This window comes from Sporothrix brasiliensis, assembly GCF_000820605.1.
Source record: "Sporothrix brasiliensis 5110 chromosome Unknown Cont20, whole genome shotgun sequence".
NCBI lineage: Eukaryota > Fungi > Ascomycota > Sordariomycetes > Ophiostomatales > Ophiostomataceae > Sporothrix > Sporothrix brasiliensis.
Window position 1 is genome coordinate 2,587,603 of NW_024467139.1, and position 15,366 is coordinate 2,602,968.

A 15,366-nucleotide genomic window follows, 5' to 3' on the forward strand; every position below is an offset into this window, starting at 1 on the left:
GGCCCTCTTAACACGCATCTTCGATTCTATTTTGTTCGCCATGTTCATGCCAAACGCTTGCCTTGACCAGCTTGTTTAGGAAGTGGTAGCATGCCCGCCAACTGCTGCGCTTTCTCACGCTACCGCACACCTTGTTCGTCGCTTCGTTCCTAGGCCGCGAGCATAATGCCTTTTCTCCGCCGCCGTGGCGTAATGGCCAGCGAGTCGGATATGCGCCGGCACACATCCATCTTTAATCTTCCACTCTCCGCCCCGAAGCTGCCGCAACAGCAGCAACCAAAGCTGCCCGAAGCTTCTCTACCTCGCCCGGATCTTGCTACTACACAGTCGGAGCCGGTTGTGAAATTACTTGGAGATCCCGTCGCGGCAAGCTCTGCTTCAGACGACCTTGGCAATGCAGTGTCCGCCGCCGGTACTGCGGCTGCCATCTCGGTCACTCAGCCCTCCACGCCGGCCACGCCGGCCACCCCGGCCACACCGAGCAACCCGGCCATGCTCCCACCCTCTACACCGCCGTTCAATGGCAGACATAACAGCTCCGCCCGAGAGGACACGCGCGGCGCCGTATCAATCGACAGCGACTATCTCGGCCGACCGGAGTCCCCTCCCATCCAGGAGCAGACACCTAAGCACCGCCGTTTCTCACTACTTCGCTTCCGCAACGCTTCTGACTCTCAGCTCGCTGCGCGGGCCCGGCAGCAAGCGCACGCGGAGGAAGCCATCCCGCCGATCCCACACCGTAAGCTTACCCTGGCCGTTTTTGGCCACGATATGTTTCTGTGTACCTAATGCTGACATCGTTACAGCACCCGAGATCATTATGACTGCACCGACGTTTGAACTCGGCGCTGCTCCCCAGAAACGGCAGAACCGCATGAAACTCCCCAACCTTGCGCGGAAATCGAGTGATTTGCCGCGTATCAACGACGTTGAGGAACCCGTTGGTCGCACGAGCAACACATTCGGCAGCTGGTCAAAGAGGGAAAGGCGCAAGTCGATGATTGCACCGCTCAAGTCACACGGCAAGCAGCCTGCTGTGGCTTTCGACGAGTCGGCCATTGTCCAGCAGCAGCAACAGCAGCAGCAGCAACCAAATCCGCAAGGCCACTCGCCACCCGAATACGGCGACGAAGCGGGCACGACGCTGGCTCTTCCCGTCAACCGCCTTTCCGAATCCTCTCGCTCTGACGGCAGTTCGGGCGACCGTGTTTATGGTAGCACCACTACGACCACTCATACCGTCAGCACTACTACCACCTTCTTCCGACTGTCTCGCCGTCGCAAAAACTCCAACCCTCCTTCTCTCTTTCCTATCTCTCACTTGCCACAAAAGGGACAGCCCACCACCCCGATCGAAGGCGCCATCTCAGAGAATAGCACCGACATTGACGCCCTCAACAGCAAACCACCGCCACCCAGAGCGCCGAGTCGCGGCGTGGGGGCCTTTGGGCGAGGGGGGCTTGGCGGTCTTGGCGTCGAGGAGCAGGACACGCCTACACAATCTCGGCCCGTTTCGCAAAGACATGGCGCTTCAACCCCGCCGAGGGGCCTGGCGCCGTCTCCCGCCATGGCCCTCTTCCATAAGGGCAACCCGTCGCCTGCTTCCGCCTTCTTCCGACCTAGTTCAAGGAATTCGGGCCACTCGTCTCCGACGCGCTCCATCCCAGGGGCTCATGGGCCACTTGGTAGGGGCCGGTCCTCGACCATGAGCTCCGTCGGGCGAGACTCTGCGGCAGGCCGCGAGTCTGTGGACGAGCATTTGACGCCGCCCACCCTCAGAAGCTCTTCGTCTGCTACGGGCAGGAAGAGCTTTAGTGACCTGCTTGGACTGAGCCGGTTACGGCAGAACTCGGAGCCAAATCGCCAGGGTGCCCTCACCCCTGTGACCCCCTGCTCGTCTACGTCCAAGAACAACTCTTTGCATCTGCCGCGGGACTCTTTTGTCCTGCCAGAGCGCCGGGAGGACGACACACCCGCTAAATACCTGGCTCGTTTGGAGGAGGTGGTCAGCCGAAGCGTGATTGGCAGTGCCTTGTCAAAATCCAGTGATCCGTTCTCGCAAGCGGTTCTGCGGAGTTACATGCGCAGCTTCAAGTTCTTTACGGACCCCATGGACATGGCGATTCGAAAACTGCTGATGGACGCCGAGCTGCCACGTGAGACGCAGCACATTGATCGCTTCCTCCAAGCCTTTGCGAACCGGTACCATGAGTGCAACCCAGGTATTTTCTCCACGCCAGACCAGGCGTACTTCATCGCATTTTCTCTTTTGATTCTGCACACGGACGTCTTCAACAAGAACAACAAGCACAAGATGCAAAAGTCCGACTACCAGAAGAACACGCGCGGCGAGGGTATATTTGACGAAATCCTGGAAGTGTTTTATGACAATATCACGTATACGCCCTTCATTCACGTCGAGGACGATATTGATATCAACGGCGAACGCATTGTTGCGCATAAGGCGAAGCGCAAGAACATCCTTCCCAACGGGGGCCTCGACATCGCCAAAAAGTCGAGCAAGGAGCCAATCGACCCATACACCCTCATCATCGACGATAAGCTAGATATCCTGCGGCCAAATCTCAAAGACGTCATGCAACTGGACGATCCGTACAGCTATCTTGGCACAGCCAAGTCGCTGAACATGAAGGAGCTGCAAACCACCTTCTTCCGTACGGGTGTACTGCAGATCGTCTCGGCCCGCTCACGCCCCGATGCATTCATGACTGAAAAGACGGTGACCAACCCCCAGGAGGCACACCCCGGCATTGTGGATATCAAAATCACGAAAGTCGGCCTCCTCTGGCGCAAGGACGCAAAGAAGAAGAAGACTCGTTCACCCTGGCAGGAGTGGGGCGCCATCCTCACAGGCGCCCAGCTGTACTTCTTCCGCAACACATCTTGGGTCAAGAATCTGATGCACCAGTACGAGACCCACATCAAGCACGGCCATGACGGCATTCCCATCATCTTCAAGCCACCACTGGAAGAGTTTAAGCCCGACGGGCTCATGTCAACCAATGGTGCGGTGGCTCTTCTGGACTCGTCCTACAAAAAGCACAAGCATGCGTTTACCTATGTCAGCCATGGCGGTGTCGAGGAGATCCTCTTGGCCGATAACGAAGATGAGATGAACGACTGGCTCGCCAAGCTCAACTATGCGGCCGCTTTCAGGACATCCGGTGTTCGTATGCGTGGCGTTGTTGGAGGCTTCTACGAGGGTCAAGACCGTCGAGCCATCCGGCGCGTTGGTTCCGACGATGGCCAGTCGGTTCAGACGCCGACCGGTGAGGTCACGATTACGCGCAGCAGAATCGACCACAAGATGGCCCACGACATTCTGGCGGCCCGTCGGGATATCATGATCCAGAAGATAGAGGACGCAAACCAGAAACTCGAAGAACAGGGAAAGCGCCTCGAGGTGCAGTTGCGCAACTCACGCCATCTGCAGATTCTGGCTCCCATTCAGCCCAAGACACGTGAGCAAATGCTCATCTCGGCAGCACGGATGGATACGCAGCTCAAGATGACCCGGATGACCATGTGGCGGCTCAAGTGCCACAAAGATATTCTGGAAATGGACCTTGATGATGAGCGGCAGCTGGCCTTTGATCCGGAGCATGCTTTGGAGAGCGGCGCCGCTTTTGCCGGCATTGTCGGCGTGTCGCCCGCCACTTCCGGGATGGTAGCGCTCAACAGCGGTGCCCTGTCGTCTGCCGTTGACAAACCAGCTCAGTTGCATTCACAGCATGCCCAGCTCCATCGTGAAGAGTCCAAGGCCAGCACTTCGAGCACCGTACTTCCTCGCAGCCCGAAATCGGCCGCACGCCGCGGCTCCCTAGCCAGCGGCAGCATCGGCTCTGGTGGTGCTGCCACTGGACCAGTCGCTCCCGACTCGCCAACGTCAGACGACGTTTTCCAGACACCGCCAACAAGCGCCACGGGGGCCGCGTTCTTCCAGCACAAGCACCAGACCTCTTCGGATGTTGCAGCCGCAGGGCTCGACTTTACCAGCCTGCGGAAGGCGTCGGTGTCGAGTGCCATGTCCTCCGGTCCGTCGATTGCGGCAACACCGCCACGCGCTGTGCGAAGCCTGAACTCGGCGCACGAAAGCACCCCGTCATCGAGCAAGCAGGCAGGTCCGACTTCTGCCGCACAGAATGAGGACAACGTCGACCCCAACGACGTAGACGCGGACGAGCACAGTCTTCTCCAGAAGACTGGTCTGCTCGAGTCGGTTGCTACTAGTACGAGTGGCAGTGCGGGCGGAGCGGGTAAGAACAAACCGGTCGGCCTCGAGGATACTGGCAGTATCCCGTACGACTCGAAGCAGCAATACACGCCCGATGCGTCGCAAACGTCTCAGCATGACAAGAACAAGATCCGCCGCAGCTTGCAGCGCACGCTGAGAGAAGGTGCCGGCCACCTATCTACGCGCGGCCGCAAGCCCAAAGATGCATCGACGACTGGCGGCCAAGAGGAAGCGGCCGACGAGCCCATCATTCTTGAGCGTGGCACTGGATCGTTTGTAGTGCACGGCAAAAAGGCGTCTGTGATCAACTTTGGCGGCGACTTCTCGTCCATTCTTCCGCCTGACGAGCGTCTGCGTCAACGGAAGCAGCAGCAGCAACAAGAGCAGCAGCAGCAGCAACAACAACAGCCACGACAGTCGCAACATTCTCAGCGCTTGCCAACTGTACCCGACTCGGCTTCGCAGTCAACAGCTGCACTCGTGCAGCCGCCGTCGACGGGTCAAGACGATGCGAGCCTGCTGTCGTCCAGCAACGGCGGTGAGAATAGCATCCACAACGGCAGCACGGACAACAACCAGTTTGGCATCCACAGCGACTCTCGCGTAGCCATGTTCCAAGACCGTGAACGCCGTGAGTCGGCTGCCAGTGCCAGCACGGCAACAGCACGCAGCTTCCGCGAGCTGCACCGCAAGTACTCGTCTGTGCGCGCGGCCAGCCGGTCGAGCACGGGCGGCAAGGCGCTCATCTCGGACGATGACGAGAGCGAGGCGGCCGTCAGCAATTCCGAGGGCCGACACACCCCTCTGCCACTGGGGCCGGACGAGGCTGGCAGCAACGACCGCGAGCGAAAGCGGAAGAAGTACTTGTCTGGTGTGGGCGAAGCCAGCGGGAGTGAGGAAGAGCGGCGGGCAGTTGCGGCCAATGTCGCTCCTGACTCGGACGACAACATCGATGATGACGACGACGATGACGACGAGAGCAATACCGGCAACGCTGTGGACGCCGAGGAGTTCCTCAGTGTCCCGAGCAGTGCAGCTGCACAAGCACAGTTCTTCACACCCGACCCGCCAGCGTCGCCAGCGTCGCCCGCGCTGCCGTTGCAGGCGCCAGAAAGCGCCGATGCCACCGACGCCGAGGAGCCGGGTCCGAGCCAGAAGCTCCAGGCCGTTCAAGTCTAGTTGGCGCGGCGAATCTCCTGCGGACTGTTGAGCCGACACGGATCCAGCTAAATGGGGCTTTCTTCCACGCGATAATTTTTACACTCTTTTTATTGCTTTATCAAGCGGCCTTGCTTGGTACGACGGTCGTTACTTTACATTCTTTCCCGGCATTATCATATCCGATCCTTGTCGGGATCCTACCACCGCCCACCACGGCTGTATCAACACATGGCGGGTTTTCTCCTTGGCTAGGATTTCCGCATTGTGTGCTTTTTCTTTTCTTTTCTGTGAGATGTATCATTAGAGCGACGGGATGGGATTGGTTCGAAAGGCTTGGTGTCGGGCCGTTTTTTCAGGATTGTGCATTATTTTACAGCGGGTAGAAAAAATCGGTAATAATGAATCCATACAATATTTTGTAAAAAAAAGCACAGTGTGCCGCAAACAAACATGCAAAAGCCCAGTGACCATATCGTTGATGGGCACGATGTTCTCCATACTCTGTACACCTTCGTCTGATCTCGGTGAATCTCGGGGATGAAAATCTTTATAGTTTACGTACATTTAAATCAGTCTAAGGGCACGGGTTCGATCTTTGGGGACTGCAAACGCAAATGTCAGGGGCCATGCACGTAAGGCACAATGGCAAAAGGGAAACAAAACAATTAAAGACGTCTTTCGACTTTCACGCGATGCCGTTCGGTCGGAGCCAATGAAAACGGTGCATGCAAGACCCAACTGCGGTCCGCATCTCCCCAGGAAATCAAAACAAACGCGTTAAGTGGTTTTGTTTCCAGGGAGGGTTGGGCCGTGTGTCGCGTCGCCAGCCAATCGTGCACAACGTCGAATTTCACCACAGCCAATCACAGCCCGCAGATCCGGAAAAGGAGAGGTCCGCGCGCGTGGGCCGGGACCCAACCTTCAAGGCGCCAGCAAACAGTAGCCAATCGGCACGCGTGCTGTTTTTCTGTTCGTTGTTCGTGGTCCGTCTGTTTCGTGTGCTAAAGGAGAAGAAAAGACGAATGTTGTGACGATGCCCCTAGGTGGGTTTTTTTATGTCTTTTTCTATCCCTTGGCCTCGCGATCCCCTTTGAGGGGTTCTCTGTTGTTGTTTATAATTGCCTCTTTCGTCTGCAAGTGGACGCAGAACGCGCAAGACGTAGTGCAGGGAGGATGTCAGGACACGTCCGTCGTTTCGTTTCGAGACGTGAGTCGCCAGTCCCGTCATACGGACTGCTCTGCATAGCGGCATCGCCAGGCACAGGCACAAGCAGCGTGACTCGATCGATCTTGGGCGTCGTTTTCACGGCAGAACGCACAGAGGCACACACACGACACACTGTTGGGGCGGGTGGCTGTTGCGTGGGCAGCGTGCTACACTTTAACATGTCGAGATGTGTGAAAAGTTGGCTCGTGCAGTCAGCCTCGCGGCTGCCATTCGCAGTCACGGGATTATGGTATGGTTTGGCCCGCAATGGCGTGAATCGTGCATCGTGCTTTCCACTTACACCTGAACGCAACTGCCCAAACTGCCCACTACCTGACCTCGTGGCGTAAAGGGACTTGCTTGAGTTTGGGAAGGTGCCGCCTGTCAGGGAAGGACCAGGCCAGACCCAACGGTCTCCACGGGCTCGCGCCCATGGCCGGCCCCTTGCCTGAGACAACAATAACAAACAACGGGCGGAAAGGTAGCAAAGGGGACATTGACAGCGAACGAACGCCAGACAGACAGCTTTCGCGTGCTGCTGTGGGCCAGGGCCACTGGTACGAAGTATGCGCGTCAAGAAATAAAATGGGACCCCACCCGTAGTAAGTCTTACTCCGTACAGAGAGCAAGTTACTGAAGGGGAGCTCTCCCCAGGCGCTGTTCTTACGGGGGTTACAGCACTGTAAAGTCCTGATGGTTGATGTTCAGGAGCGCTAATCCATTTTGGTTATAGTGGCTTCGCTCTTCTGAACTTACCATGGCTATGGCCACAACAAAGGCAAGTCCTTTCGACAAGCCCAGAAGCCCTGCCCGCTGCCGTCACCTTCGCTCCTTCCCTTCGCGTTTCTCCTGTTGTCCCTCTTTCATGTCCTGGTCCACTCTAGTTCCCCTGCCACCGCCAGCCAAAAGCCACTACCGCCCGCTCCCCGTCGCTGCCTTTCCCGCCAGAGCAACCCCCAGCCCAAGGTGACTTGCCTTTCTCGCACATTCCTTGGTCAGTTGCTCCTTCCTCACCCTCGACCAACCTCCGTCCGACCACGAACTAGGCAATTCGAGCACGACAACAATAACAACGTCTTGCTGCCACCACCGCCACCTCTTCCCACGCTCTCCTCCAACCTGCGCGACATTGTACATCGCGGCATCACGGCATCGTATACCGTGTCGCCTTCATCCGAACCTAAACGTCGTCTTTCCTTCGAATGACAAACGCCATCGAAGTAGCCGCCCGCGCACCTATTGCTATCTGCATCCTCCTAGAAACCACCTCCTCATTGTTTCTTCTCCTATTGTCCTATTGTCTATCGCCACTTCACGCCATCTATTGACGCCCCTGGGACTTGACGCCGACCACCTATTTGTTGTCTCGGATCCTCCAGGCTTCGACATCTGCACGCCAGAAAGCGCGATCGTCTCACGGCCTTGCTCGACCCCCGAAGCATGCTGTAGAAAGCGAACAGCAGCATTTTTGTCGTCTTCGGCCTTCGCGCGGTTTTTCATCCGCCGGATCGCTGCTCCTTCTCTTCGTCGTATCTCCAGGCGAGGCGTCCGTCGCTGCCCGCACCTACCGCTCTCATCGTGCACGCCCGACGACAAATCGGTTTCGACGACCCATCACACACATCATGGCTTCCGACGCCAATAAAGATGGCGTCGGCTCGATTGCCGGCCCATCGTCAACTGCAGCAGCACCAACAAGCATCTCCGCTTCACCAACGCTATCGTTGCCGCCCACCTCGTTCGCTCTCACCGCCCCGTCCGCTTCATCTTCCTCCGCCACAAAAGCAACCGCTTCGCATGCAAGAATAGCGACCACACCGCCACCACTTGCAGCATCTGCGCAGCCGGCTGCCGCGCCGTCTTCCTCGTCCTTGCTCCGCACACACCTATTTGACATCAAGAGAAACAGCAGTGCGATGGACGGCACCAGCAATTCGGCACCCGGAAGTAGTACAAGAAATAACATATCGGCGGCTGCCCGGCTCGCACGGGCCACGGCCCGCATCAGTAGCGGCAGCGGCAGCGGCAACGGCAACAGCATCGGAAATGGCATCGGCGGCAGTAGCGACAGCCACATCGACGCAACAACCACCGGCAACCGCAACCGAAGCCACAGCACAGGTGTCTTGGACGCCGACGCAGTCGATCATGCGCTTCGTCGCGAACTTGGTCGCCAAAGCTACCACGTACCACCACCACCGCAACGAGAGGGGACACCCGGTGCGAGCCCGCATAGGAAGCGGCAACGTATCAACGGCGACCGGTTCGTTTTTTTTTTTTATCCTTTTCCCTACATCTGTTCTGCTTTTTGGTCTTTTAGTCTTTTGGTGGCACGATATTAACTCTCCCCAGCTTCATTCCGACGAGGTCGGGCCAAGATTTGCAGGCCAGCTTTAGTCTCTTACACGAAGACGGCTCGCCTGCGACGCCTTCAAAGCAGAAGAAGCGCACGCCACACGGCGATCTTCACTTCCAAAAGAGTATGTTATTCACTGTCAAGATAGGATATGCCGGTCATACCAGACACTAACACACACCCAACAGCCGAGGAGGCCAACCGCACCTTTTCCACGCTGCTCCGCGCCGAGCTCTTTGAAGACTCAATACCACAGGTCACACCGCCATCCATGTCACCCGATCACACTCTGCCCAGTTCTTCCAGAGTCACCAATGCCATCGACGGCACCCGCTCACATACCCCGCCACGTGCCACCAATCCCGCCGCCTCCTCGGCCTCTGCTACCTCCATGACGCCGTCTACACCACACAAGAACCTCTTCTCGTATATGTCGCCCCGCCAGTTCAGCCATGTTGCCGGCCACCCAACGCCGTCCAGAACACCACAAAGCCGGCACGGTCCGAACCTCGATACGCGCGCCGAGATTTACAGCCTGTCTCCGGTCCGTTTCGGCAGCCAGCAGATCCTCATGAGCCCTCGCCGCCAACCCAGGGCCGTCAGCAAGGTTCCCTACAAAGTACTCGATGCGCCAGAGCTGGCCGACGACTTCTACCTCAACCTGGTCGACTGGGGCAGTGCTAACGTCCTGGGCGTCGGCCTGGGATCGAGCGTTTACCTATGGAATGCGCAAACGAGCCGGGTTAACAAGCTGTGCACTCTGCCTGACGACGACACCGTTACCAGCGTGTCCTGGATCCAGAAGGGCACGCATCTCGCCATTGGTACGAGCAAGGGGCTCGTCCAAATCTGGGATGCTGAGAAATCAAGGCGCTTGCGTACGATGACGGGGCATACGATGCGCGTCAGCTCGCTCGCCTGGAACACCCACATCCTCACATCCGGTTCCAGAGACCGCCTCATTTACCACCGTGATGTTCGGGCACCGGATCAGTGGCTGCGCAAGCTCGTGGGACACAAGCAGGAGGTCTGCGGTCTGAAATGGAACTGCGAAGACGGTCAACTGGCCAGCGGTGGCAACGACAACAAGCTGATGGTATGGGATAAGCTCTCCGAGACGCCGCTATGGAAGTTCTCCGACCACACGGCGGCCGTCAAAGCCATTGCCTGGTCGCCCCACCAGCGAGGTCTGCTGGCATCCGGAGGCGGTACGGCCGATCGCCGGATCATCTTCCACGACACGCTGCGCGGCACCGTGATCAACGAAATTGACACCGGCAGCCAAGTCTGCAACCTTGCCTGGTCCAAGAACTCCAACGAAATCGTGTCCACCCACGGCTACTCGCAGAACCAGATCGTCGTCTGGAAGTACCCGTCCATGACCCAAGTGGTCAGCTTGACCGGGCACACCTACCGTGTGTTGTACCTGGCTATGAGCCCGGATGGCCGTGTTGTGGTCACTGGCGCCGGTGACGAGACCCTCCGCTTCTGGAACGTCTTTGGCCGCAAGCCCGGTGCCCGCGACGATAGTGACGGCAGTGGTGGCGGGCGTCTCGCGGACTGGGGCGTCATCCGATAGACGGCGCAACCATCGTAGTACCATTGATTCTCAATTATATGCTCATTTTTTTCCCACCTTTATGTATACACAGCATCCAGGTACTTCTTCATAGGCATTTTCAGGCGCACCAGAGGAAAGACGACTAGCGACGCCATGGCAAAGCGGCACCCGTCCCCCCTGAATAGCGGTGGCCTCCCGTGGTCCTTCTTCAACGCATGGTTTTCATATTTTATTTATTATTTGAATCCTCATTGGCTCGGGAGGTCGGCTCATGGTTGAGATTCTAGTCTTTTATTTTTGGATTGCTTGCCATTTCCATGTTTTTTTTCGGGTTGTTTTCGTTGCGGGCTTTCTACTTTCTCATTACGGCAAAGGCATAACATCATGATGAAGCGGGTTTTCTTTGTATGGTTTTTGTTCTTGCATCTCGCAAAGGGGGGCAATCTCAGCGTGTGGGTTTTAATCATTAGGTTAAAAACAACATTATTTGTGTTTAAAATGCTGCCATCGAATGAGTACATGTGAATAATCTACACGTCCGGAATATACGAGTCAGTAGTATTATATACGTGCAATGTACTTATTGATTTCTTTTTGTTTTTGTTATTATTGGTTTTATTTTGGTTCATAAATATACTCTGAAATAAAAATATTCCGACGACGTCACTAAACATATTGGTTTGAACAGTTTTATTTGATAGGAAATATCAAGTATAACTCAACTCCAAACCAGTATCGCATAGCTTTTGGGGCATTCGACAGTATATCCAAACAGACGATTGTGAAGTTACGAATACTGAGAGTAACCAAATTCAAACCGAAATTAATTTGCTAGCTACCAATCTATGTCCACCATCCAGGTCCGGTCCCCTAATAATATACTATCCGGGTATCAATATAAGGAGTGAAAGGGAAAACGATAGCCACTTGTAAAGAAATCGAGACCAATACAATATCCAGAATTCCAGCAATGAACAGGAACGAAAAGCAAACAGAATGGGGCGAGAGAAGTGAAATGTGTGTCCATGGGGAGCAAAGAAACCCAAATAAAAGTGCAAACTATGATTCTACTGTATCTTTCCATTCCGTCGTGTTTCTTGTCATTCTGTCGTCGTCGTCAAGGGAAAAGCCAATACATGAATAAACGCATAACGGAATAAAAATCAAAAACAGGAGTCGTGAATGTGCGTAGGTGACGTGATAGAGAAGCAAACAAAACGGGGAGGAATACAATAAGCAAACCCGTAAACAACCATAGACATAAAGTGGAAACAGTGAAAGAATGGTCTATCAAGATGACAACGAGAACAACAAGTAATCTCATGTTGGCAGTCCCTTCCCCTTTACACAATCTCCGTTTGCCACCGCCTTAGTTACGGCGGCGGGCCAAATCTTTGGCTCCCATATCCCAGTCGGCACCGGTGGCACCCGTCATTGTAGCTGCCGCTATGGCTTCAGCGGCGGATGCGACACCGGGTGTCTTGGCTCCGCTCTGCGACGGGCTGTCGGTTCCGTCATCGTTGATGTCGCGGTCCAGAAGTGGGATTGCGTCGATGCTGTGGCGGCGGCTTTCGTCGTCTTCTTCACCATTGTCGGTTCCGTGCTCGGATAGCGGCTCGAGCGGCGGGCTCGTCAGGTTGCTGTGGATGCCGCCGGCTGTGTCAGCCGGGCCGTCACCAGCGACCGCAACGCCCGAACTTGCACCACCGCCGCCAGCGCCCGGGGTGGTGCTGCCCTCACCAGCCACAGGCTCGGCTGGGTGCCACTTGGCCACCTCCTGCTTCATGGCCTCCAGCTCCTTCTGGAACCGCTTGCCAAATACGTCAATGTAGTATGTCGAGCCGTTGTAGATGCTCCACGTGAACACGCCCATCATGAACACACCGCTGGCCCAGCGATACCGGAACCAGAGCGGACACGGCAGCATGGTGCACACGGCGTAGTTGTATTGGATGAACATGAAGGCCGGCTCCTGCAGCGCGTTGGGGAGCGCCAGCACGATCTTGCCGATCCATGTCTTGCTGTACGAGCGGCGCAGCCACGTGAAGGACGTCGGGCGGCCGGCGGCAATCTTTTCGCGCCGGCGCACGGTGATGAAGAAGTAGTACGACAGCTGCCAGAAGGCGTACGGGATGGTCGACCAGGCCAGCATCGACAGCACGTTGGCGTACGAGCCGCTGGTGCCGGGCGGTGCATGCTGGATGGCGTAGACCGCGGGGAACCGCACCTTTTGTATCTCGGGGGACACGAGGTGGACAACACAGTGCAGGGTGGCACACGGCATAACGTGGATGAAGAGCGACGTGACCTTGTCGAAGCTGTGGAAGACGAGCGAGTTACGCCACATGACAATGGCCACGGCATTGTTGCCAAAGGCCAGGCAGTAGCAGGCGACGAAGAGGCGCTTTGAGCTGGGGAACACCCAGAGGCTGAGCATCAGGAGGAAGTTGACAAAGTAGCAGAGGTCGGCGAGGAAGTAGTGGTAGCCGCGCCTGTGGTAGGTGTAGAAGCGGATGGGCATAAAGTAGAGGATCTGGGCGGTGTACCAGAGATGCATATACTCGGGCGAGCCGCCGATCAGGTAGCCGCTGATGAAGATGTTGAGGACGCCGCAAATAAAGGACACCTTCTCGCGCAGCGTGATGACCTTGGTGTCGTTCCACTGCCGGCCGAGCTTCTCCACGCTCGTGCGCATGCGCTTGCGGTACCGATCCAGCTGTTCCTCGGCCGACGGCACGCGATGCCGCCACTCCTCCACCATGCGCTCGCGTGCTACCTGGCTGCGCGACTTGAGGGCGTCGCGCGACTTCTTGAGCTTGCGTGTCTGTGCCGAGATGCCCTTGGACAGTTTCTCGAGCTGCTGCGGCAGCGCGAAGTTGTCGAGCAGGTCGAGGACGGTCAGCCGGTCCAGCGGCGGGATGTCCCAGTCCTCCTGATAGGAGCTACTGCCGGAAAAGGACGGGTGGCGCGACGAGCCGTACCGCGGACTAGGGTGGCCGGACGTCGTCGGCCCAAGCGTCGGGGTGTCGGCAATGGCGTGTTCAGGCACGAGCTGCGGCGAGCCAATGCTACCGGCAACATCAGCACCGGCAGCACCAGAACCAGCACCAGCAGTATCAACACCAGCAGTATCAGCAGCAGAAGCGTCAGCACCGGCACCAGCATCAGCGTTGCTGCCGCCGCTGCTGCCCTCGGGCGTGAGTGCAATCTCGCTATCGGTCAGCGTGTCCTCGGACTTGGTGTTTCGGGACGTGGGTGTCTGGAGACCGGAGCCGCTCGACAGAGCGGCGAGCTCTGGCTCTGCCATGTCGGACAGTGTGAGTCTTCGAAATCGTTTGTGGTCGTTGTTGTGAAAGGAGACCTTGCGTAAGGCTTCTGCGCCGCGGAGAATCAAAACGTCAGCCATGGCCGGTACCACTCCAGGGATGGAGAACGAAGCAGCAATATTGTGTGCTTCATGCACCAGAAACAGAGGCACCAATAAACGAAGGGGGAAGCGGTATTGGGGTGGGTATATAAAAGTATAATGTAGTAGGAAAAAAAAAGCAGACAAAACTGTGCGATCCAAAAAGGGTAGCACGAGGCGACGAAGGGGTAGAATATAAAATGGGCACGAGGGGTGACCGGGTGGGGATATAGGGTCAGGATAGGAAGAAAGAGAATAGGCGACCGAGACGGATGGAATGAGCTGAAGATGGACGAAGTGTGGACAACAAATCGCCGGCGAATATGGAGCAGGGCAGACGGACCCTCTTGACGGTCGAGACTTAAGGGGACTGTCATACCTCTGGAGGACGGTCAGGGTCTTGCCCCACCGTGCATAGAAATACCCGTGCAGACGTGCGGAAGTCGGCGTAGTAGCGTGAGATCCACTGCACAAAGAAATGTAGGATGGGAGGAGTCGCGAAGGACAGAAGTGCTGAAAAGCAAAAGTGGCGATATCCCAAAGCGATGATGCAACCACTGGCGAGGGAGCGGTCGGCCAGATAAACGCGCCCAAGGCAACAGCCGCAACAAGGCGACGGGTCTTGAGCCTCGAGCAAACTGTGTGTCCGGCGCTGATGCCGGGTGCTGCAGGTCCAGGTGACGGGATGTGGATGTGGTTGCAAAAGTCGGGGGGTGAGTCGACGTTTGCGGTTGCTTGTGATCGTGGACGGCTGGCACGAGGCAAGGGAAAATGGCAGGAAGGAGCACCCCAGAAGACGGCAGGAGCCTATCTGGAAAGGGATGTCATACTTACTTACAAGGACTAGCGCGGTCTAGCTGGCTGGCCCAGCACCAGGCCTTTGCTCCACTTGCCAGGCGTGGTCAAGACCAGCCTTGTGGTTGGCCCAGAGGACAGTGCGACTGCCGTGGTGGTTTGTTATCACCTGCGCACCTGCGAGCACAGCGCGACCGGACTGGTGAAGCTGTCGGCTCTAGAACGTCTTTTCTCCATTCTTCCCAGCGCCTCCAATTCCTTTGTACCTTTTGCCTGGAAAGCTTATGTGCGTTGGATGCCGCCCGCCTGACCGTTTGTCCGGCTGGCCCGCACTGTATGTGCGCAATGCGACTTATGTACGCACTTTAATTGTGCTACAGTGGAAGTACACCGTTTTTGACGTTTCTTTGCACTGTGTGGCTTGACGTGTCTTCACGTGACCATATTTGCGCGTCAGCACCGCTCCTTCCCCCGCGCTTTGCGCCCGTAGCTGCCAAAGTCGCGTAAATCCCACGAGGGAAAGGAGGTGGTAAACTTGAGGACGTCGCGACCCTAATAATCTGCTCGACGTACTCCCATATCCCCTCCCCAGACTCTCGACGCTCGGCCGGACAGCGACGCAGCA

The 15,366-nt window shown here is 56.7% G+C and overlaps 3 protein-coding genes across 3 annotated transcripts; 2 read left to right on the top strand and 1 right to left on the bottom strand.

Moving 5' to 3' along the window:
* Positions 1-165: 165 nt before the first annotated feature.
* SPBR_06332 (guanyl-nucleotide exchange factor) lies at positions 166-5,434 on the top strand (the record flags this gene model as incomplete). The annotated part of the gene is made up of 2 exons (XM_040764589.1): positions 166-739; positions 807-5,434. 2 exons carry the CDS (start codon positions 166-168, stop codon positions 5,432-5,434), a joined length of 5,202 nt encoding a protein of 1,733 aa, XP_040616696.1.
* A 2,814-nt stretch (positions 5,435-8,248) lies between these two features.
* SPBR_06723 (cell division cycle 20-like protein 1, cofactor of APC complex) lies at positions 8,249-10,558 on the top strand (the record flags this gene model as incomplete). Its single annotated transcript, XM_040764979.1, has 3 exons — positions 8,249-8,886; positions 8,976-9,103; positions 9,168-10,558. 3 exons carry the CDS (start codon positions 8,249-8,251, stop codon positions 10,556-10,558), a joined length of 2,157 nt encoding a protein of 718 aa, XP_040616697.1.
* A 1,351-nt stretch (positions 10,559-11,909) lies between these two features.
* SPBR_06910 (uncharacterized protein) lies at positions 11,910-13,847 on the bottom strand (the record flags this gene model as incomplete). Its single annotated transcript, XM_040765166.1, has 1 exon — positions 11,910-13,847. One exon carries the CDS (start codon positions 13,845-13,847, stop codon positions 11,910-11,912), a length of 1,938 nt encoding a protein of 645 aa, XP_040616698.1.
* Positions 13,848-15,366: the final 1,519 nt, after the last annotated feature.